The sequence below is a fragment of the Chiroxiphia lanceolata genome, chromosome 1 (assembly GCF_009829145.1).
Source record: "Chiroxiphia lanceolata isolate bChiLan1 chromosome 1, bChiLan1.pri, whole genome shotgun sequence".
NCBI classification, from domain to species: Eukaryota; Metazoa; Chordata; class Aves; order Passeriformes; family Pipridae; genus Chiroxiphia; species Chiroxiphia lanceolata.
In genome coordinates, this window is record NC_045637.1 from 114,439,373 (window position 1) to 114,463,894 (window position 24,522).

The 24,522-nt window shown below is 38.2% G+C and overlaps 1 protein-coding gene across 4 annotated transcripts in view; it reads right to left on the bottom strand.

The window, feature by feature from the left end:
• The window catches only part of RBMS3 (RNA binding motif single stranded interacting protein 3), a 705,062-nt gene that overhangs the window by 9,007 nt on the left and 671,533 nt on the right, over nucleotides 1-24,522 (bottom strand). For 3 of the 4 annotated variants that reach the window (XM_032683778.1, XM_032683783.1, XM_032683770.1), the window contains 2 exons: nucleotides 3,553-3,633; nucleotides 880-1,011 (listed from right to left, as the gene is read on the bottom strand). In XM_032683778.1, the coding sequence (XP_032539669.1) occupies nucleotides 880-1,011; nucleotides 3,553-3,633 (213 nt within the window). The remainder of the gene's footprint in view (nucleotides 1-879; nucleotides 1,012-3,552; nucleotides 3,634-24,522) is intronic. The other variant, XM_032683761.1, reaches the window with a different exon arrangement.

Consider the following 24,522-nt stretch of genomic DNA (forward strand, 5'->3'; position numbering starts at 1 on the left):
CGAGTCATGATGTACTGACTGACATATCTAACACATTTCTTGTCTGGCTATTTGTCTTTCTTGCCCAAGATAAAACGTGTAATTCTCTTTTCACACTGACGCTGGTGTTCAATATACATGTATTAATAAAGGACTCGATTTGTGCCTCTTCCTAGAATCTGTCCAACATTGATCAGTCCCAGTGAGTATCCTGTCCTTTGTGAGGACTGGTTTTACTCTAGCAAAGAAAAACTGTGTTTGAGGATTATTCTGAAGATGAAGGGACTCTTTAAGAGTTCTAAATCCAGCTGTCAGTGTATAAATTTTGAACTTTCCAAGGTATTCCGTAGGAAGTAAACAAAAGGAGCAGAGAAATGGAGACAGACTGAGCAGTGCTTCTCCCCACCTCTTTCCTACCCATTCTTCTTCCATTTCCAGTTCCTGCCCACTCAATGTCTGCAAGGCACCAATTTTGCACAATCACAAATACCAACTTGAGGTAATTTATACTGCTTCATTACCTACGCTTTCAGAAAGAAAGCTTTACATGTGCCAATGCGTACTGTGCCAATATTTTCACCATTGCAAATTTAAGCCCTTTTTAACCTCTGATGCCAGATGCCGCTTTAGCCCAGTGTGATGATTGTTAACGCAGTTGTTGAGATCCTTCTGAGTCCAGAAAAGCAGCAGATAGCCAGAGAGCATATCATTGTAGGCAGGAACTCAAGCACATTTTGCCAAGGTGAGGCCATCAGCCAAAACCTTTTGCTAATTACACTGCTATACATCCAGAATTCGTCTGAACTTAACGAAGCTATTCAGAATTTATATTGCTGAAACAGGGAGTCAAATTTGGCCTGCTATAATCAAGAAGCTTTTGGCTACGAAGTTTTTGTGTACTTACTTAGACTGTTGGTAAGAATATGCAGGCGCATGTTCACTGGATGTTTCCACTGTCATCTGTTGCTGTTGACCACTGGCTTCCTGTGATGAAGATGCTACTGTCTGTGGAGAAGTATCAGCAACAACACCCTAGGGAATCAAATGAGGACATGAAAAACTTAGTAATTGTACTCACTGCAGTAAATTATGCAAAACAGCTCAGCATCAGCTCACCATTCCTGTATTCCTCTAGAGAATGAGAGAGTTTGAGGTAGCAGAACCACATGCTAACACAACAAACTCCATCATTAGTTTTAGAGAATTAATTCAGTAACAAAAATACCAGCATACCAGTAGTACTTTGCTATCACAGGCTGCAGTGGAAAACACCTCCACCTTTGAGGGCAGTTCCCTGTCCATTCAAAGACAGATGCAAAACTTCTGACTTTGGTAGATTCTGGGTTTTAGTTCTTGTCTTTTTCACAACATATGTATGGCTCTTCTAATTTTCACCTACCTACCTCAATTCACAGTTAGCTCACATTTATTTTGTTTGACTTAAAATGCAATAAAGGAAGAATCTAGGCCTCCTGCTCTCCACTTTACTACACATCCAACAGAAATTCAGCCACCTTAGAAAAATACTGCCCTTCTCTCCACATTGCTTTTATGCATGTTCCCTTCAAAATAAATTTGCTTTATGCTAAAGACATTTATCTGTTAAGTCAAAGCTCCAAGGAAGTTTTGTTTTATTTATATGTTTGCAAAAGGTAACTAAGTAAACACACAAAGTATTATATGTATGAACTTAACATTATGCATAACTTCTTATCCTGTTTAGACAGTCTGTATAATACTTGGTTTAAGGTTTTTTGTACTCTTTCAAGTAAGCTACATTTTCTCTTTTACTGTCATGCTTGGTGTGTTGGTCACACGAATAGCAGGTCTCTTCAGGGAACATGCTTTATTACTCTATTGCACACAACAGAGCCAGAAGAGGGAGCACAAAGCACTTGCTTTGTTTTTATTTGAGTCCTGTGTAAACAACAGGTAGTTTATTTTAAAACATCTGTTAAAATATCAGTTTCATTTTTCAGAAATTCTTCATATCTATTGCTTAACAGACTGCCAGTATTATCTTTTTCTGTCTACTTCCTTGTCTTTATCCTTCTGTTTGTGTCCATCTCATCTTGAGATTGTAAGCTCTCTGGCGCAGAGATTGTATTTTTTGGTCTCTGCTTGAGCAGCATCCAGCATGGTAGGGTCCTGGTTCATGATGCTACATGAATACAGATAAACATTAACAATAATCATCATCACTGGCTCAGTGCAAAACAGGGTATATATTCAGATAATATTTGGATTGTTACAGTAGATAGTTACCACACCATGTTACTTTAGAAGGCATGAATATACTGGCAGGTGATGGGGAGGAGAGCTCAGAAAAAATTAATTTAAACTCTTGTTTGCATAGGTCAGCATGGTGTGCAGCCAATACTGTTGTATGAACCACTCTCCATCCCACCATCTCCTTTTGATTCATATTTGTATCTGCCCAGTTTAATACTTAAGAATGGCATTTAATAAGAGGTGCCCATGGTGCATTTATAAACAAAAGAGGCTTAGGGCAAAATTATATTGAGGCAAAAAAGACTGAAACATGACCAGAGCAGTATGACACAACAGTAGTAGCCTTTCCTCTGGGACATTATTTGAGAATAATTGCAAAGAACTAGGAGAAAACAGGATAAGCCCACTTGACTGCTGGTGGAACCATGTCAGCAGTACCACTAACTCAGTATCCTCACAGCACAGAGCAGTAATAGCACAAAATCCAGAGTCCACACACTCGAAGACAGAAGCACAGAGACCCTGGCACTCCTCGCCTTACCCCAGAGTAGGGCAGAAGTTGTTAATAAAAGAGGGTAGTGCCAAAGAGAAGCACACAGGGAAGAGGATGCCAAGGTTCCCTCCTCTTGCTGTGCTCAGTTGCCCTTATGAAGATTCACAGAAGTGGAGGCCAAGCTGACGCTCTCCCGGCAGCTTGTGGTCTACAGGGTTGAGTAAATACTTACTCATTAGACTGTCATCAGCATGACTCAGCCCCAAGGAGGGAGGGAGCGAATCCTTCCTCAAGGATGAAAAGCACTCAGTCAGTGCAGCATCCTCCACGTCTGTATATACAAGAGGAAGGTTTCCATTGCTCAATCACTTTTTCTGGTGGCTAAATGTTTCAGCAATTACCTATGCTTGCTAAGGACCGCATCAAACCCTCTTGCAATCTTCTCTTCTTGAAATCTCTTTTGGTTTCGTGGTTTGCCTGCTGGGTTTGTTTTCCTGTCTCTTCCCATCTCCCTCCCAAGTACATGGGGAAAAAATAGTCATAATCACTGATGTTTTACTCCACGTCCTGCTGTACAACAAAACAAATGCAAAACAAGAGCCCTTGCAAATAACTTAAAAAAAATAAAATAAAAAGAGGGGTTAGAAAAGAGAAGGAAAGGAAAAGAAAAGAAAAGAAAGTAAACAAAAGAGGAAGAAATGTACAGTCCTAATTTTAAAAGCTGGGAGCTTCCAGCCACCTCCATAAAGAAACTTTAAGCCCCTTTCAAACCACAGGTGCAAGAAGGAATAATACATAAGAGTTCTGCTACCCCTTCACTCTACTTTCATGGATGGAGATAAACTTACTTCAATAGGGACAGCTGTTGGAGGCACAGGAGTATACTGGGGAATGTAGGTCCCTTGCATAGGTGCAGCAGCAGTCATGTACTGGAACAAATCAAAAGCACATGAACAATAGAAAACCACAATCAAGATGCATTAAACCATATGTTAGAAGCATGATACTGTTTCCATTTCCATTTCTGAGTTTTTTAGTTAGTGTATAGCATGTTATTTCTTTTAATTAAGGATTTTTGGCAATGGCAGGACTTACAGCTACTAAAAATCATAATCTTGAACTTCAAAGCCAGGTCATATCTGAAGGCAATAGTAAACATCTTGCTGATGGAGTTAGATTGTTCACAGGTTCTCTAAAACTAAGAGACTACTATTTGTACTTACAAAAAACCCAGTGGAGACATGATAGCAGTCATGTCTAAACAATTTTTTTGAGTCTAATGACACCTACAAAATATGAAGCATGAAATTTGAGAGGTTTATTCCAGTCTATATTTAATTCTATCAGTAACAGCAGTTGAGTTTATAGGGATACAAAGCTTCAGGAAGGTGCACTCTAAGTCAGCAGAAACAAAGGAGGAGAATCTACCTGGAGTTTCTCCTTTTGTACATGGATATTTTAGCTAAATTCTTACAGCTTGTTCTTAATATCCAGGGATCCTTTCTATGCATTTTCAAACTTCTGCAAATTATCATACAACACTTTGTATTAGCTTCTCTGAAATACTCTCTCCCAAGTACTACCTGACAATCCTTTTTAAAATTCATGTATGCATGTGAATTTTGTCACTGGCATGACACTAATCTTTTTATATACAGCACTTCTTAAAAAGCTCTTGAACTGAATACAACAGTGATTGTTCAAATTTTCAAATAAAGAATCAATATTAAGTCCTCAGATCTATATGCACCGTTCTTTCTACAATCCAGTCCTAACTCCATGTCTTCAGTGACAAGAATCTCAGAATGTGCCCAATCCCCCAAATGACTGTATGACACTTCCACTACACGTTATCTTCAAAGACACACCAAAGATCTGAATCAGCCCAGAATGTATTTGATGAATTTTAAAATGAGTTAAATATAGCTTTGCTTCCTGGCAGAGCTAGGAAGTGCTTGCTAGATTTTATTTCGCTGTTTGTAGTAAAATTTACATTTAAAGCACTCTCTCACCTCAATTCTAAACTAACTGGATGGTTTGATATGCCTGTCACAAACATGCACTATGAAATTGCAAGGTGGGGTGCAGACTGCAGCAATGCTAGAGAAAGGCTTAGGGAATGACAACAGCATATTTAAGAATCTCACAGCTAAGTCCTGAAGTCTTCTTTCAAGCAGAAAAAAAAATAAATTATTTAAGTGAAATTGTTTTTTATTTAAAAATATCAGCAAGGATCACACATGACATAGAATTTATACTTGCAATATGAGCAGCATATGGTGTTGAAAACCATTACAATATTTTGCCAGATTTCACAGTGTTTTCCATAACTTGAGCAAAGTGATGAGAGCATCTCCAGTGTCTGTGTGCCTGTATCAGGCCATGTTTTTCTTCAGATTTTTAAACTGTCCTTCAGAAAGAGTATTGAATTCAATAGTGTTTTTTATGAAGGCTAACCCACCAAAAACATTAGGCCAACTATCCTATTGTACTCAGTACAGTTGGGTTATTCTCCTGCCTTACGGATTAAGAGCTAATGAGAATGTTACAGCAGGGTGTTCCAGAGCTGCTTCCGCTCCATTCATTCTGCTTTGTAATGTTGCCGTCACATGTCGGGAAGACATCTGCTGTGTAGCATTGTTCTAAATGTGTCAATATTTAACAGTAACCTGAAGCACTAATTCTTACAGTTCTGCAAAGACCTGTAAGGGTTTTAAACATCTATGCAGGCTAGCTTCACTCGGACAAATATATATAGATTTTAATTAAAAGTATTAATTTAAATAATGAAGTGCCCTCATTCAATTTGGACTTCCTCTGAGTTGAACCTAGCAGAAGATCAATGCTCAGACTCATAAGATGCCATTGTCTGCCATTCTCTTATCTCACACACAAACCCAAACAAGTTTTAATACACAAATATCAAATTATTCAACTACTTTTTAATTCACACCAGTCCACTTTTTGCAAAATCCTTTGGCACTGAGTTCTGCAGAACAGCAATTGAAACTGTCTGGGAAATAACTGATGTCTTTGCTGACTCTGAAAACACTGCTCTCAGTACTTGTGCAGTTTCTTACTCTATTGTTATTTTTTTCCTCTTGAGGCAGGTCCTGATCTTACTTGCCATGCTATACTTCATGTAGCTTCCTTCACTGCTAGACAATCTCTAGGGAAAACTGCACTGCTGACTTGACTGTCACTGGTGGCTCTGGCCAAACTCTGCTTTCCAAACACTCACACCTCCCCCCACTCTCCCAGTTTAATTTTTTGCATGAATTTTAACTGAATTCAACCAAATAGCAAGTGATTTAAAGTTCTGGAGACCAAAGCCATCTAGTTGCTTGCCAGACTCCCTCCTGAAGAACTGTAGGAAAGTGACTTCTCCCCACATTCTGCTTGTCTAAGTGTCCGCTCTAATGGTGGTTCAATTTTTTGTATAAATCCTTCAGAGTTCTATAATTAAAAAAATATGTCTGGGGCCAAATTAGTTCCACCAGTGGCATACAGTATTTGTGGTAAAGAATCTGATCCTAGTAAAAGTTAGCCAAGGCTCATTCCTACAGAGTATTTCTGCTTAACAACTGTGGCCCTTGACCACACAGCAGCAGTGGTCTGTATTACACATATTGTGTCCTTTGGTGGAATGTCCAAACATATTTACCTTCTTTATCTTTATGACTATAAATATACCCTCATCATTTCAGGAAAGAGTAATTGGGTCAACAATTAAACATGTTACTGGGGCTTGGAACTGATTCTCAGTCTCCAGGGTCTCACTTAAGGATCCATTGAGGCTTCTCTCAAAATCTTTACCAAGCTATAAAGGAAAACTACGGCTTAGTTCTCAGTATCCCTCACATGCAGCAGAGGGAGTCCCCTCTGAGACCACATGAATTTGGGAGTGTCTGCCCTGCTGCATCTGTTTTTATCATGGGAAGCCTAGCGCTGAGAAGCTGCTTTAGTTTAGTTTCTATAATGAAAGAGGAAACATTATTTTTTGTGATAACTGACATTAGCTCAATCAAGTTTACTCGTATTTCTTTTCTTTGTGAACTACATAATCCTAATTCTCTGATCTCACAGGATAAATAAAGATTACATAGTCCTAAGGCACAATGTCAGTGTTGATACTTATGTCATCGGGTTTGGATAATGCAAGAGTTGAATTCCTTGTCACGAATATTCACTGTTGGTTGTTTAGCAGAAAGCTTCCTGAACACGGCTGTTCAGTAGCTTCCATACCCAGACACACTGAGCCCACTGAAATCTGCGTCTCTCCCTGGGTTGCCCAGATACTTTACCTAGTTATCCTATAAAACAGTGTGCTCTGGATGTGTTGGAGTGAGTGGCACCATGTTGGGAGATGGAAAAGAGCTTCGGAAAGAATTATGGAATTTAAAGAAAACTTAAACATTTTATATCTACTCAGCTTAAGACCACCCAGGATGAAAATTCTGGTCTAAAGACATGCTTAGCTGAGGGACTCTGTTGTAATGCAGCTCCATTCGGATCACGGTTCCTGTAGATGTACATAGTTTCCATATGGCTTCCCATCTACCTCAAGAAACTCATGTAACTTGGAAGTAAACAGATGGCAAACAAAGAAGACATCTATGTCAGAAGACCATCACTGAGATTTATTTTCTCCATGAACCACACTCACTACAGTTCTTTATCCACACATATGTGTGAAAAAGAGACAGCATGACTCACATGCTTAGCTTAGCAGCAGCTGGTTAATTCCACTAAATATTAGTATTGCGAACACTGAAATGAGAGAATCTCAAGAAGCCAAATCTATTCTTTCTTTGTCATATGCTTCCATCAGGATTAAAGATTTTTGAGCTGTAATGTGATCGGTCATTCAACAAAGTATGTGCAAGGAATAAGAAAGCACAGTTCATTCTTCCACAACTGTACAGGCTTTGGGGACCTAAAATTAGAAGCTGGTTATTTCTGACAGAAAAATGAATGGTGACTCTACATGCACAGCTGATGGATCTGGAGAGTGTAAGCGAGATTTTTTTGGCATTTTGATCCTTTGAAAGCTGGTAATTTCAACTACAGAAAAAGAATACATTGCTGGTGGCAACATTCTCTTAATTTGCTTGTAAACTATTATTTTCTTCATACAGTACACAGAATGCATGTTCTGAGCACTGAAGATGTACAGTATTATAATATAATTCATGCTTCATGATGCCTGACTGTTTAATTCAGACTGCACTTATCAGGGTACCCATTTACTCTATATGCTACATTAACAATTCTACTCACACCTTGTCCAATGGGATTTTTGGTTTTTACCATTTTGAAACTACTTAAATGTGTGAAAAAATATACAGCTAGCAAATAAGAGAGTATTAGTGTATACTTACAACTCTCAGATACTACCCTCAGTGACTACAAGGAGTTAAATGAAAGGAGGTAAAGAATGAGGAGGTGGGTTGAGGGGGAAAAAAATGAAACTTTGAGAAGGATCATGTTTAATTCAGAGAGCAACACCAGTTCTTAGAGATCAGCAAACAGTAGGGTATCCCAGCCTGGATCCAGCAAGACTGCTATTAAGCCTGCAGCAAACACTAAACCCATAAAGGTGACAAGCATTGGGAAATAAAAACCGGGAGGATGGCAGCTGCCTGCACCAGGCAGAGTGAGGGAGCATGCTGCAGTAGGATAATATGGTTTAACCATCAAAGGTGGAGCTGAGTAACCTGCAGGGAATTTACAGGAGCTTTTACATTGAGAATATGGCACAGGTAATGTCCATTTATTCATTTGCCCTAGAAAGCCTCTAGCAAGCCTTTCTCAGACCCAGATTAATGCAGAGTCAGGCAACTGCCTAACAGCTGAGGTACATAGCAAACACCCCACACACCAGCTATTAGTTACTGAATTTCAACTGAAACAGTGCGTGAAAGAATGCCTCTTGCAAAACCAAACTATAACATCTACATCATCAGAAGGCTTTGGCTGCACACTCTGTTTAAATTCTGAAGGCCATCATTAACAGAAAGAATAAGAAACCACCCTAAAGTTCCATGCTATTTATAGCCCCAATTGCCTATAAAGTAACACAGCTGTGATTAGATGGAGGCTGCTGCAGATATGTTAACTCTCTTGGTCACTATGAGTACTGTGAGATTTTACAGCTAATAACTGGATCAATGTTGAATACGTTTCCCAGTATAAAGAAAACCAAAAAGAATTTACAAAATTCTAAGATATTAACAGATAAGTTTGCAGTAAATTTGGAAACCTCAAACAACGCTTAAAATTAGGAGGGACAACGAACAAGGAAAAAATGTTAAAGAAGCCTTTTATAAAACGTGCAAATGCTGCTTTCTGGTGTTTCGCTGTGGTTTTATATGAATGTATATCTGTTGTAATAATCAAGGATCACTTTCCTTATTTCATCAGCTTCCACGTTCCTGAGAAGGTACACATCCTTTACAGTCAAGGTGAGAGCAAAACTGCAGAAGCCTTGCACCAGCATATGCTGGTAAGCATTTACACCACTGCAGCCTGCTGAAGGGAGATTAAATGGGATGTCTTACGTGAGCAAATGCTAAACCGTGTATTCTTCAGTGACTATTTGTGGTTTCATATCACTGCATGAGCTATAGCACAGTGATAATGACTTAGCTCTTCAGGATTCCCAGAATTAATGCCAGGGTTTGTTTGTGTTTTGGTTTTTGTGTTGTTGTTGTTTTTTTTTTAAACCATCTGAGAAGTCTAGACACTGCATCACTTACAGAATTATGTGAAAACATTTGTGTTGCTGGAAAACTTAAGGAAATGAGTCTGTTGGCTGGATTTATTTTTATCATCTTTTTTTTTTTGTACCCCAGGAAGGAAACCTGCCTTCCCACTTTCAAATCTCTTTCCCTGCAAAGAACAAAAACTGCATCTCTCTTTGAGCATTGTCAAGTGGTTATAACTGTAATGAAATGTAGAATAAAACTGCTGCTTTTTTGTCTCTGGTTCCACCTTCTCATTTGAAAATATGCTGTTCTCCAACAGAAAAGAACATTGCCTTGCTGTGTGCTCTTATCCCATAGTCTGGCATGGAGACATAGGAACTCAGGAAGAGAAAAGGACCATCTAGTTCATCAGTGCCACTGGCAGTTCAATGAAATACAATATCCAGCTGCCACAGTTTTTACTTTAAACTTAAAATATCTTTTGCTACACAGAAGCTTTCTCATTTTCCAGCTCAACTCTGTACTTATTCAATGGCTGTTATTAATTTCACTTTTTCCCAATTAAAGAATGAGAGAATAAATGATACAGAGTTTCTGCATATATTAAAATAACTTTGCTAATAATTATCAGCCAGGCCTAAAATATAATAATATAATGCCATTTTATCACACAATTACCACAGCCCTATCAAGAACAGCACTGTCATTCAAAAGAATCCCATCGCTGGCCCACTGCACTCATTGTTCACGCAGAGAATAGAAATCTTTACTGGATTTAACATTCCTTCCCTGCTGCTCAGTAATACAAATGTATTTAGGAATCCTGGCTATCAATTCCCTTTCAACCTTCCTAATGAGATGTTACCTAATTCTCTGAGCAAGTTAAATGAAGGTAGAGAGAATAATAACTTCAAGAACTATATTTGCAAACTAATCTCCTTTTCTCTTTAGCAGTTCTAAACATCCTTCACAAATCCCTATCTTTGGCAATCAAAGTAATACAAAGGTATAGAAGAAACAGTGATGAGTTAACCTGCCCCCCCCCCCCCCCCCCCCCCCCGCCCAGGCTAACAGGTCTTTTTTTCTTTCTGAAATTCAGTCCTGTTACTAAAGCAGAGTGATCAGGACTAATCAGATAAAGACCATTTAGAGAAACAACTATGAGAACAGTCAAATCCCCACATACAGCCGTGCACTACGCTCTCACTAGCATACATGTTTGTAACTGCAAGCTGCATAAACAGATAAAAAACTGGCTCATTCATTTTAACCACTTTTTAGAGTCTAAAGGCTGGTATTACAAAGGAATTTGGTGAAATTCTCAAACCACTTGTATAGATCTCATCAGTGAAAAGGAAGAAAACAGAAAAACTCATCAGGATGTGAAAATAAGTTCTCATTTTGATTGCATCTTTCATTAAGTGAAAACTTCTTATAGGAATACTTCTTTAAAACACAATGTTTATATTACATTTTTCAGTTTATACATGACTGTGGGACTTGACCTCAGGGTGCCAATGATCCTTGCAGTCCACGTCAGTGTACCTAGGCCCATGGTATTTTCACTTTCCCTTGTGACAAAGCCTCCATTGTAGGCAGGGATCCACAGAGGTTGTACAGAAATGTAAACTGATTCTCCCTGTATGACTGAATATATAAATAGCCCCAAGATGTGAAAACTGCTTTTTTGCATTATTCGAATAATGCCATGCGTCTGATGGATACATTTGCAAGAGAGCAAGACTTCTCTTATGTTTAAAAAACAGGCCAAGACCCTGGAAATTTTTTGAACTTTCAATTCTTAATTCTTCAGTTCTTATACATTTCTCTACGAAAGGAGCATTTTTTTTTTCTAATATCCTCTATGCATCTGTTCTATGAATGTACATTATGAGCTCTCTGGGGCAAGTTTTTGACCAGGGATTAGTGCATGACTTATTGCAGTCGTCTGCAGCACTCTATATAAGACCAGGGTACTGTGACTGTATCATAACAAAAGAGTATACTGCATCAGTCTTGGTCAGTCAGGGTCAGGAATCACTGAGATTCTGTCACATCTATATTCCTCTTTCAGATCTCATATACTGAAGAATAAAGGAGTGATGCAGCAGAATTATGACTGTAGATTCTGATATAAAAAAAAAAAATTCCCTATGCACCCCCTTAGTTGGAAATTCTTAGGAAATTTCATCTGAATACAATACTTCCAATTAGTCCCTGATGAATGGCTGCTAGTAAGATGAAGGAAGACTGGTCTGCATATTTTAATATTTTCAACATGAGTAAAAAAAAAATGTCAGTGAATCTCTCAACATATGAGCAGATTAAACTATTATTAATAACATATCAATTTATATGAACAAATAAGTGCTTTCTAGAAGTAAACATGTCTTCTAGAGGCTATTAAATCTCCATGAATTTGAAGAGTCTAAAGAGAAGTAGCCTACTGTGTGCAAATGTCCATACTGTATGGATGAAGCTGTTGTTAAAACAACAGAAGAACTGCTTAGAACAACAGAAAAACTGTGAAATAACAGTTGCTCATCAGTCACATACAACTTCCATTGCTCTTTCCGACCGGAGATAAAAGTGGACAGCTCATTGGTCAACTTTCAAGAATGGAGTAGATGAAAGCAAGCACAATTAATTACAAGATAAACCAAACCAAAAAGAAAAGTAAAAACAGACAAAAAGTCACCTGAATATTAGTATATCTAATTATCCTAGAAACAGGAGGAATTTCAACACCTCCTGCATGAAAAGGCAATGATGCTGGACAGATGAAAGGTAGTAAGATACCACTAAAGTACAGCTTGGACATTCTTAAGAGCAGCTGAAGCATGATATTGCTCAGTTCTTTGCCTCTAAAAGACCCCTAGAATCCAAAATATTTGTTTAACCATAATGAAAGATATCACTGGGAAAAGAAGGGGTTGGGAGGTGAAGAGAGGACAGAGGAAGGGAAGAGGAGGGAAGGGAACATTTCAATTCTTCATAAGAAAACAGCTGTTCACCAGTACCCTGCATCCAGAGATGAAAGAGAATTTGCCAGTTCAGTGAGCAGAAAAAACCTTGGAGATACCTGCCACCTGTTGGGACTTAACACTGGAAGCTAACAGTGGCATTAGGAATGCCTTAGAAGCTGGCCTTCCTGAACTGATGGTCAACATGCAAGTCCAGGTTTAGGCAGGGGGAAACACATTCCCTCTGGGAAATGCTGTGCCCTTATGCCCAAGGATACAAGGAAAATCAGACTGCTGTTGGGTATGGGTGGATAAATGTCCTGCAAATCACATACTCAGGGCTTCCAGGCAGCTCAACATAGAGTTGGTGTGTTTGAGTTAGGAATTTGCAAGCTCCAAGAACCCTGCTTCCATATGAGTCCTCAGGTGAAGCTCAGGGATGCCCTTGCCTCTTCCACACACCTGGAAACCGGCAGTCTCTTCAGTCTTCGAGCCAGTGCCTTGCTTTTCTTCCAGAACAGTCCCACCAAGTTGCCGGCTCAAAGCAACATTCCTAGTGTTTTCTGACTTGGCTCCCAAACTAATCTGGTCCTCAGGAAGCAGACCTGTAAGCCGACTCATCAGGAGATCTGGAAGCCTGCCCAAAGTATTGGACATGGTGAGGCTGCCCTGGAACATGAAATCCCGGGAGTGTTTTGCAGCTGCTGCCTGAAAGCTGACATGGAGCAGGACAGCAACCAAGATGGACATTTTAAACCAGTTGGCAGCTGTCAAGATCTTGCAGACTATATTTTGTATTGGAAATGCCATGAGGCATCATTTCTGAAAATTAATTTTTGTTTGGAATTTCTGTCTCATGGGAGAATCTTTCTGGTTTGTTTTGAGATTTTAAAAGATGAATCAGAATGAAACCAAATTTCATAAGATGAATTTCCCACAAACTGGAAACCATGAATGTTTCTTAGCCAACTCTTCTTCTATCTGTAGCTTGAGCAAAATAATCAACCATATTCTTATTTGGATGGTGTGGGGATAATAGAGAATACTAACCTTTAAAGGCTGGTGGAAACTTCAATACACTTAAAATACAGTGTTTAAAGTAATGCAGTGCAAAATATTGCTTCTCCTTAGCATAAAAATTGTTCTATCAAAATCTTTAAATATATTTACATTATTATTAACTTTGCTTACATGGCAGGTCTGGGGAAGGTGGTAATAGCATTTTTGTGAAGACTTCCCTTTTCCTGTTTTCCACAAACTCTTGAAATTCTTACGGGAGAAGGGTCCCCTTAAAATTAAAGTCAATGCCCCAATGACAGAGTGTGACTGAGTAAGAATATTACAGTCTATTCCTAAGTATGTTAATCATCAGCGGTGGAAGGATCTCTGAGACATCAGATCATATCAGCAATAGGGCTGCAAAAGCAAGGGAGAAACTATGCCTTTTAGCAGAGTGCTGGTTAAGTGAACTGAACTACACTGCTATGTCATCAGCTTGTCTGAAGTGTTGAACTCCTAAACTTACTGCGGGGCAAAAATTACACAGAATCTCTCCTACTTTGTCATTGTTTCATCCAAATGATGAGGGGGGGAGGGAAGGAGGACGGAAAGGTAGTAAAAAGTAAAAAAAAAAAAAAAACCAAGCAAAACAGCAGAAGAACAAAACAGAAAATGAAAGAAGGAAAAAAAATCCCAATACTTCAAAAAATAGTCATCCCTCCTTGCCTTAGGCCTTCCTGTCTCGTCATCTAACCACTAACTCCCCTCTTAAAGAGGTCCCTTTCGAATGCCTCCCATTTTTTGGCTACTGCAGGTCTTTCACACTATTTCTTAGTACTATTTTCTTTACCTTGTACTGGAACACTCTGTTTTGTTGGGAAAGTGTGATCAACACAGCTGATGAACCATAAGTGAAGCAGTCAAGAATTCAAGCTTGATGCTTCAGCTTTGACTCTCACTTTGTACAGGTGAGCAACTTAACACCTTGGAAACCTGAGGTTTGTTTAAAAAAAAAAAGTGCAAGTGCCCATTTTTCATAAGACACTATTAAATACAGCTTTATGGGTGCGCTTAGTACTTATTTTCCCAGGAATAACATTAGCAATGCTTGAAGGGGCCAGGAAAACAGATGTGTCTTAGTGCTGGCAGAATAACAACATTCCAAGACTGTTCTTTGTGTTCTTTCAGTGCTAGCTTTCCAAAGTAGACAGTCAGCTCATATGCATTCAAATTATATACAATTATGATTTGGTATGGATTTGTGCTTTGACACCCTCTTACGGTTCTGGAAAATATATGCACTGAAAGTTTTCAGGGCTGGTGTATGAATTTTAATAATTTTTAGGGCTAATAAAGACCAGGCCAAGTGAAAAGCAATTCACATCAGCAGAGAAAAAAACCTGTTAATCAGTCTTGTCCTCGCTATCAGTGTACTGATTGTAAATAGTTTTAGACAGGGCTAAAAAAAGCATAGCAGCAGTCTCAGCTTGATAGAGGAGTACGCTGTAATGGTTGTTCTTGATACATTTTTTCAGGTTAGCACATTCTGTGAAAAATTAAAAGCAAAGCAAAACAACAAAATCTTCTCAACTTCCTCCCCTCCCTCTAATTCTGATAGAGAATATGAGGAGAATAATCCAGGAAGGGAATAAAAATTGCAGAAGACATTAATACACGTACAAACACCCATATTTCTTCCTTATGAATGCCCTTTATATGACAGAGCTGTCCAAACAGCACTTAAGGAGCAATAGCAAAATACCTGACAGACAGGCATGATAAGTTATGGCTCAAAATGTTTGCTTACCAGACAGAAAGGGTGACTTTTTTTCTTTTCTTTTTTTTTCCTGAAAATCCTTTAAGGTAAACTCACTCCATGTCTGCTGGCATGCAGCCATTTTTCAATAAATTCATATTACAATGCTGTATTTCTAATGGATTGGGTATGGTGCTTTTCCATTTTGCTAATGAGAAAAGCTAAAGGCCATTACTTGTTCTGATTGAGATCCCAAGGGAAGAAATGTGATGTGTATATTACCAGGCCATACGTAAAGGAAGTATTTGGCATTTCTAATCAATCAGATGAAGGGTAGACAGAAAAAGTCTTATCCTGCAACTGCAGAGGAAGAAGATATAGGGGGAAAAGAAACCATAGAAAGTGTCTTTAAAAGGTGACTTACGGGAATCAGTTTAATGATATTAGTATGATCAATGACTATGGCTACTATCTGGGAAGGATGTAATTACCAAAATGAAAACTTTCAAATGGAAAGCCTGATCAAGGGCAGAGGTACTGTCATATTTCTCAGAGCACTGTCACTTCTCATCCAGGCAATGTATTACTATGTCCATCACAAACATTACCATGCCATGAGGCTGCGCTTTCCTGTGGTGGGAGCAGACCGAGGGAGTGAGGGGCTGAGGAACTTTGCGTCCAGCTCAAAAACACGGGTCAGTCTTGCCCCAAAGGCAAATTCAAGGCAAGGAAAGACAAGGCTGGGAAAAGGGAAGATAGAAGAGAGAAAAGTCGCTGTCATGACTGGCTTTAAGGAATGTTTTGCAGTGGTGTTCATTTAAAAACCACTTCAAGTGAAAGAAAGGAAATGCTGTAGACCAGTGACCTATTCATCATAAAGGAGAAGAAAAAAAAATGTACCAAGATGTGCACTGCTCAATTTGCAGAAGGTTAGTCTGGAATATCCTCTAAGACATTTCAATATGCAATTGTCACATGTTTAATTATGATGGCATGGAATTTTTCAAATTTATACTTGAATGAAACACAAAGTTTAGAGACATTTTTTCATTCATTTTTCAGCGGCTGCATAGTTACAGCTTGAAAATGGAACAAGATAGATGCTCCAAATAGCAAAGGACATGAATAGAGCTTGGAGATGAGTGTTCTCAGACAAGGACAAGATCCTTTGATTGTGTCACAATGCGTAGTAAGAGCTGTAGACATAGTTTAAATAATATATTTTAAATAATATATTAATTTCAGAGAATATTATAAATCACTTGTGTACATTAAAACTGACAAAATTCTACCATAGTATATCCTCTCAAATGGAATTCCAGATCAATGAAATATTACTGTCAATGATGGCAAAACTATAACAATTGATAAGGTCAGCAGGAGATCTTTTAATGCACTCTAGCCCGTACAGGTAAGCAAACCTGGCCTCTTCTAAATGCCACAGCCCAGCCAGAGACTTGTTCTTCTCAGGAGGATCTTGCAGAGTATCTATTTCTAGGCTAGGTTGTCCATTTTGGTTTTTTGATGCACTTCTGGCTCTGGTATATGGACTGACTGAAAAGCTCAGACATCTTCATTTTGCATTGGTGCTCACTGACCAGCAAAATGCTCCCTTTCTACTTTCCTTTTACACACAGAATAAAAAAACTAAAAAAAGAAAGATTAAGTGCTGTGCAAATATTTGCAATGGAGAACGTCCTAACTACACCAAAGATTTTCTTGTCCAAGAATATGCCAGAGATGACAAAGTGGTCATTATTCCATCAAATAAATTTATATCAACACTTTCAAACCATAAGACTTTGCATGATTCACCTTACAAAGAAGATCACTGCTGACATACTAGTGTTATACTGAACTCCCAGGCTGCACTGCTAAAATACAAATTAGCAGAGTTAACATTTAGAAAGTGTAAAACTGGCTATTCCCGAAGCTGAATAAGGGCATTTGCGGATTCCTCTCACTTAGTGGCTGATATCAGGGACAATGAATTTAATCTTAGGATGGAGGGGGAGTGGGGAATGATGGTCTGCCAGCCTGCCCAGCTGTAATATCCCCTAATAGCCTGGAAGGAATTGTAATTGTGAACTGAAACAGCATCTGCTTAACTGTCATCCTAGCCTCAGGACTGGAACTTTTTGCTTGTTGTGAAAGATCATGAGAAATACTACACAGAGCATGAAGATGAAAACAGAGTGAGATTAAAACCATTAAATACAACCACCAGGACACAGTTGTCCATGCTGCTAGTGAACTCAAGGAAATATAAATGCCAAAATATATTTGACATTCATGATGTAATCTGGTATGGCAACTTAGAACACTGAGGTAACTGCAAACTTCTAGTTTAAAATATTTTTAATTATTATGGTGGACAGATTATTAGAGATCATTCAGTAAGAAGCAATTAAATTTCACTGCTAGGCAGTAAAGCCAAATCTAACTAGAACTGGTAAAATCTTCTCTTTTCTTACTGAGAAGAATGGGCCAATTAGTTCAGCTGTCTTGACCAGAACAGCTTATTGCAGTCCATCACACTGAGAGTCTGGGCTTTGCTTTAAATATACAGCTGAGCCATCCCTGGGTTTGAAACAGGAGCTGCTGTCTGTACTACAAGAAAGACTACACTGTACGGAAGTAATTTTCCTCAAAGGGAATCAAAGGTCTTGCATTAATTTGCTTATTTATTGAAGCGATGCTATAGGGTTTAATTAATATTTTTAAAACACCTTGAGAATATAAATTTCAATATAGGTGCTGCTGCTGTTATTCTCCAGTTGTTTCCTGCTTCCGAATGTCTCTGAAAAGACTGGAGTCCTGTTTTATTTGGGAGGAATAGCAAATGCTATAGATCCCCTCTTGTATAATTTGTACTTCCAGAAAAAAACTCAAAACTGTTTGGCAGAAACCTGCAGGATATGTGCAGATGGAGTTAAATAATTCCATAGAAATTCCACAGGTCCATAAACTGAACTGCCTAAAAAAAGAAGCGCTAACTAACGGTAAGTACTGCAGTTTCTTAGTTTACAATGGGACTAGCTTTGCCTGCAAAGATCTCTATAGAATAATTACAGACCAGAGACACTAATCCATTACACTTGTGTGCCAGATTTGTAATTGTAAGCACCTAAGTATATATATATATAACTATTCCTTGGAACACATATCTAATAGCATATGCAATAAAGTAAAAATCCTAATATTAAAAATAAACTCAAGACGATGCCATGATTCTTAGCCATATTTTTCTCTTTTGAAACACAAGAAAATATAACATTGCTCATTACATTTGTACAAAAGTTAATGAAAGAGAAAAGTAGATTTATAAGCCTTGAAATGCATAATTCTTTTCTTTGCCTTCTGTAGCAGGTTAATTACCTCAAATTTTTCCATCAATCATTTTCTGGTTTCCAACTCTGATTTCCAACTCTGATACAATTTTTTACAAACTCTGATACAATTTTAAACAAAGGATAGAAATTTCAGGAAGGTCAGTGGTCTTCTGCTCTCAATATAGTTCAGGCACAAGTTATACAAATAAGGAAAGAGAACCTCCTCCTTCAATGGCCACAAACTGAATGGAATTTTTTGCTGCAAACTATTTCTCTATGTCCTATAACACATCCAGGAAATTTGAATTTGTTGCTACTTGCTTTTTTTAGTTTTAAATAAACTTCATCTAATACAATAATCTTCTAGAAGGTGCATAGAAAACCAAAATACAATGAATCAAATTATGGTCACTTTGATGAAACAACTATTTATTACCAGAAAATGAAAATTTCTGAGATGAGTTCATTATCTTCACAGGAAATCAATCCTACTAAAGCTAATTAGGAGCACCTGCATGTTAAAAGAAAGGCAGTAAAATAGCTTTTCTTAAAAAATTACCTTTGAACACTAAAATTTTTGAGCACCGATTTGGATTCTGTGGATAAACTAGGTAAGGTTATCTGTGGAAATATCATCATAGCCAAGTACTCACTTCACCTTTTTACTGTATTTCTGTCACTCCAATTTGGACGGTCAAAAATGGTCATTGAAAGAAGAACAAATACAACCAATTTTTTAGTCCAGTGCAGGCATTTTAGGTAGACAGTACTGGCAGTAGAGCAGAATTATGGTAAACAGCAGAAAGGGAGCAGTCAGGTGCCTGGTTGAAAAATACCATCACTTTGGAAATCATACATCTTTGGTCTATACTGCAAACCCTGCATACAGCTGTGGTTGACAGGCCAGAGAACACAAACAACATGAAATTCTTGCATCAGTGAAATCTGCTTGTGTCGTATAAATATTATACTGACTTGAGGAAAACCCCCAAGGGAAACACAGCAAAGGAAAACGGGGAGTTGAGGCTGGCGAACACACAATTATTTGGACATTTAGATACTAAACTCTTAAGAAAGTGTCTGTTGTTGTATTGCAACTGCTAAAATTAAAAAGGCAAAATTAGAAGCATACAGGTGTGCCTATCACTTTCAAAAGTCATGAAAAATCCCAAGGGATAGAGCAGTCCTCCACGGGACTGACCAGAAAAGGATGTGCCTCTGAGATACTATTGCTCCCTAGACCCATTCTGATGTGGTGCAGCTCACCTCTGCCATACAGTAAAAATCTTTCATGTTCAACAGTCAACCTTGCTAGAAAAACAATTCAATTCAGCAAACTCCCAGATTCACTCAGTCCACCTTGTTACAGCTCAATGAAATGTGCTGACTGAGCTGTTTCATAGTAAATATTAGGGACAGCAGAACTCTCCTCCCAAATTGAGTCTTTTAGAAGCAAGAGGATTCTGCGGCACTGTAGCTCTGACACAGAATCACCCATAACTCACAGATAATAAAATACCATCAGAGGGCACAGAGGTTATTGCCATCAGCAGGTCCCTACGGAATTGTAAATCGTTTGAACAAAGCTTACCCTTTTCTGAGAACTTCAAGCTAAAATCACTGTATATACACGATCCCAGTGTCTTACACAATGTATGAAGACTGTACCTTTAGCTCCTTCGTTTAACCTTGCTTCACAAATGAGTGAACCCTGACCAGGCTGCTCTTTTGGGAAGAAAATAAGAAAGATACCTCAAAAGCACTGGCAATATGTCTTAAGGGAAGTTTAAACCTTTGGGGTACAAGCTTGCCCACCATTTGATAAGCCATGCGGCTTAACTGTGAAACGCACTGTGCGCTGAAATTCAGCGGGATATGTTATGGGAAAAGGGAGTGAAATTCAATGGAATATTATTTTTGTGAGCATCTGCAGGTCCAGGACTTTTCCCGATACCCAGGTTATGTTATTTCTGTCATTGTGATTAAAATATGTAAAATGCTGAACATCCTTCAGGTTAAATTTACTTTCAACTCCACTGTATGTGTTTTCAATGATGTGGCAATGTGTCACCTTCTGAAACACTGCAACATCTGCAATACAGTGTCTCAAGTCCCAGTGCCCCTGGAAGTAAACTTTTCCCTATTAGGGAACACTGGATATGTAATTCAAAGGCTATTGCTTAGAGCAGAAACATTTAGCTTAACAAAATGTACCCATCCCATTGAAAAAAAAGCCAAAAGTGAGTAGTATACTTACTAATCCACACAAAACATGTTGAAATGAGTCAATCTTACTTCTTGGTCCCAAATGTTTTTTACTGAGTGGATACCGTGAATGGTCAGTAGCAACATATGTTTATTCTTTGACTGGGTAAACTTCAGACATTGCAAATAAAATGTTAATTTGATGTACAGCTCTTTTCTGTGTTTTGGTACATCATACTCAGTAAACATTTTTAAAAGCTATTATAATTTCCTGAATTCTCAGTACTTAAATGAATAGAAAATAAAAATTAAATTATTATTACTTGTTTTGAACTGAATTAACAATGTTTCTTTGAGATGAAAAACAGAGGCTGGAGGTGAAAAGAGGCTGCTAGACCACTGCTTTGGTTTTGTGTCAACACCTGAAAGTGCCTCCTGTGGATTTTAAGGTGTTTGGCCCAGTTGAATTCTAGATGTCCCAGACAATGACTTCTCTATGGTACATTTCAAGTGCTAGTCTACCTCTTAACATATTACCAATTTTTGCAATGCATTTAAGTTATGCTTTCTCTGTTTTACTTTCAGATCCTTTTTGTTAGCATCACTAAAACTTTCCATGGATACCTTTCACGCACCTACATTGTGTTGTAAGCCACTGTTGTCTTTCACCTTCATGCCCTTTTCTTTCAGCTAAAGTTTACATCTGCATTTGAAGTTGATACAATTCAAGTACTGGCAACCATCAGTAAGACAAGAGTCTTAAGCTCTGCCAGAGGAGGTTGGATATTAGGAAGAAATTCTTTACAGAGAGGGTAATCAGGCATTGGAATGGGCTGCCCAGGGAAGTGGTGGATTCTCCGTCCCTGGAGGTTTTTAAGATGAGACTGAATGTGGCACTTAGTGCCGTGGTCTAGTAACCACAGTGGTAGTGGATCAAGGGTTGGACTTGATGATCTCAGCAGTCCTTTCCAACTGGTTGATTCTATGATTCACCTTAGACAGAAAAGGTATTGTGTGAAGGACTGCAACAGTACTTAGGAGAAACCAGTTGTTCTTCTGTATAATTTATCATGTTGTTCTTCTCCACTGAGGATACAATACCTTCAAGGTTTACAGGACTTCTTGCTGTGCCAATGAACACTTGTAGCATGTGGAGACATGACTACAGGACTGTTTCCCAGCTCTTGGAAAACTGTGGAAGCAGCACCTCTGGGAGACACTTCTTGCTTTTCACATGGCCATGGTTCTGAAAAACATCCTTCACCTTTCCAAGATCCTCAAACTTGCCTTGTATTACACAGACCCCACACAGCTTCTCTGCACCACTGATATTTGGATTTATTACTTCTCTTGAAAACCATATTCATAATTTCTGTCAGAATTACCTGAGACTTCTTTAAACACAGGCAGGACAACAAAACCAAGTTTCATTCTAATAAGGCGAATGGTTCTGTTCTTGATTGGAAAATGGAAAATCCACTTCAAAAACAGAAACACATCAAGAAAATAGAGATGACAGACTGGACATTTAGAATACTTCTGTTTTCCACCTTTTACTGAGTTTGTCAGTTGTAGGTGTGGCAGAATGTTTCAAGAATTATTTTCAGGCTTTTTTAAACTATTATTTGTTCCTCTTTTCTACTTCCCTCTCTGTTAAATAAAGAGACTCCTTCAGCTAAATCTTGTACAAATCACTAAAGCAAAGTAAGTGGAACTAAACCAAACTTCTCTTCCCCAAACCTGTCATTTGTAGCATCAGCACAATTACACATGAACAATTTCACATAATCTTTTTTCCTCTTAAAATTCAAAGTTGTTAGGGGAACAATCTACCAGTAATTAGCAAAATGAGTTCACAATCTTGGCTCATTTCTATAGAGATATGAACAAAAATTTCCAGGGGTATGACTGCAGGTGAGTATTTTGGGGGAGGATATTCTGTAGACATCTAACTATACACCAGACACTACCACTTTTATGGCTTTTGGTTTCTATTCATTATTACAAAATAAATAAGTTCATTTTATATGCAGTGCATAGCTATCATTAAAAAACCGTATTCTTTGGAAGAGGTGGCTTTGAACTATACTCCTATTGTCCTTCGAAGTGTCAACAGGTGGTACTTCTAGAAACCCCAAAACAGAACTGCAGCAGTCATATTTAAGAAAATATGTGAGAAAAAAAGCCTCTAAATGTTCTAGTTCAGAGTTATGTGAAGTCATCTGCAAACTGATTATGTGAATGAGATTTGTTTGATGATGAAAATGAAGATATATTAGTTATGGCTCTTCTGGCTGATATTTTTTGCTTTGCTGATCCATCACTTTTGCTTTGTGTTGCTGAGCATTTTTATCACCACAATCAGGGAATCTGAAAGGGAATCTGGGTTAATGTCACTTTGAGTCAGTAGCTGATACCTCAAAGAAAGGCAAGGAGTCCTCAACAAATGCACTTTGTTCGTGTGTGGAAGTGTTGTGTGAAAGTAAAATTTAATACAGAATAAAAGCTACTGACATGCTGGGCTCATATGAAGTGCTACTTGAACAAAAAATGGAATTCCCTCCATCTGTGTTTATTTTCCTTTTATGTTTTCCTTTCCTGTCTATGGCAGGCAGTGGCTTTTAAGGTACATAAATGCAAACAGTAAGCCACTACCAACAAAGGTAGGAAAGTAAAACTGAGTTCAAAAGAGAAGGAGGAACACTACAGAAATAGGATTTTATAAAGTCTATTCATTCAAAAATACCATCTAACCACAGCTGTGGTCCAACACAGACCGTGGAACCCATGTTCAAATAGTTGATTAGAAAGAGTCTCATCTACACAACAGCTGATCGGCCCAGTTCTAACACAAGTCTGTGGAATTTCAAGATGGTTCAAAAAGGGAAAAGATCACATCTTTCCTTTCTCACCTTAGCAGATATTTGGCCTACACTGTCAAATTAAGACTTTTTTCTGCCCTGCTGTTGCATCCATAAATGACTCCTTTAGAAATGCTGAATCTATTTTTTTAAGGTTGCTAACCTCTTTGTTTTAATAATATTTAGTGGCAGTGGATTCTGCAAATTGTTTAAATGTTTCATGAAAAAGTTCTTTGTTCCCTGTTGATTGCTTTCAATCTGGTGCTTTTCTGTTGCACTGTATCCCTTTTTTATCTCAAATTATGCATGAGGTAAATAGGAGCTGCCTTTCAAGAGACTGGGAAGGAAGGTTCAGGAGGAGTTATTGGGTTTTTATAACTCTTGAGAGACCTTATGCTGTTCTTCTGCTTTCCAACCAGAATATTTTTTCCTTAAATGGATCTTCTGCCCCAGACAGGTCCATGTTGTTAATCACTTGCATTTGCCATGGACCTTGGCTGAGTAAATGGATAAGGAAGATCTTAGTTTCAGCCTGAACTAAGCTATTTCATTTGCAATGGATTCAGTCCTATATTTTCCACCCAAACAGTAACTGAAACTGTCAGTCAATAAATAAAATAAAAGAGCTCTAAGATTAACACCTGATAACGTGAAAGGCACAAGACTGCATAGAAACTTCGCTCCTGTAACTCTCCAAGGACCTCGAGACGTACAATTAGAATAACAGAGAGTACTTTTTGAACAAGAATCAGCTCCATGTAGCTGTAGTACGTGCAAACAGAATCACAGATTAAACAGGAAAAAAGCCAACCCTATCTAACAAAGCAGTTATTCTGCTGAGGCCTTCAGGTGACATTTTAAACCACTGGTTACTGTGGAGTATCCAAAGGAAATAAAAGATAAAAAACTTATAACAAGCTTGTTGTTCCATTGAAGGGTTCTGGAGATATCATCAAGCTTTGCTGGCAACAAAAAGAACTAACAAAGTGAAAGAT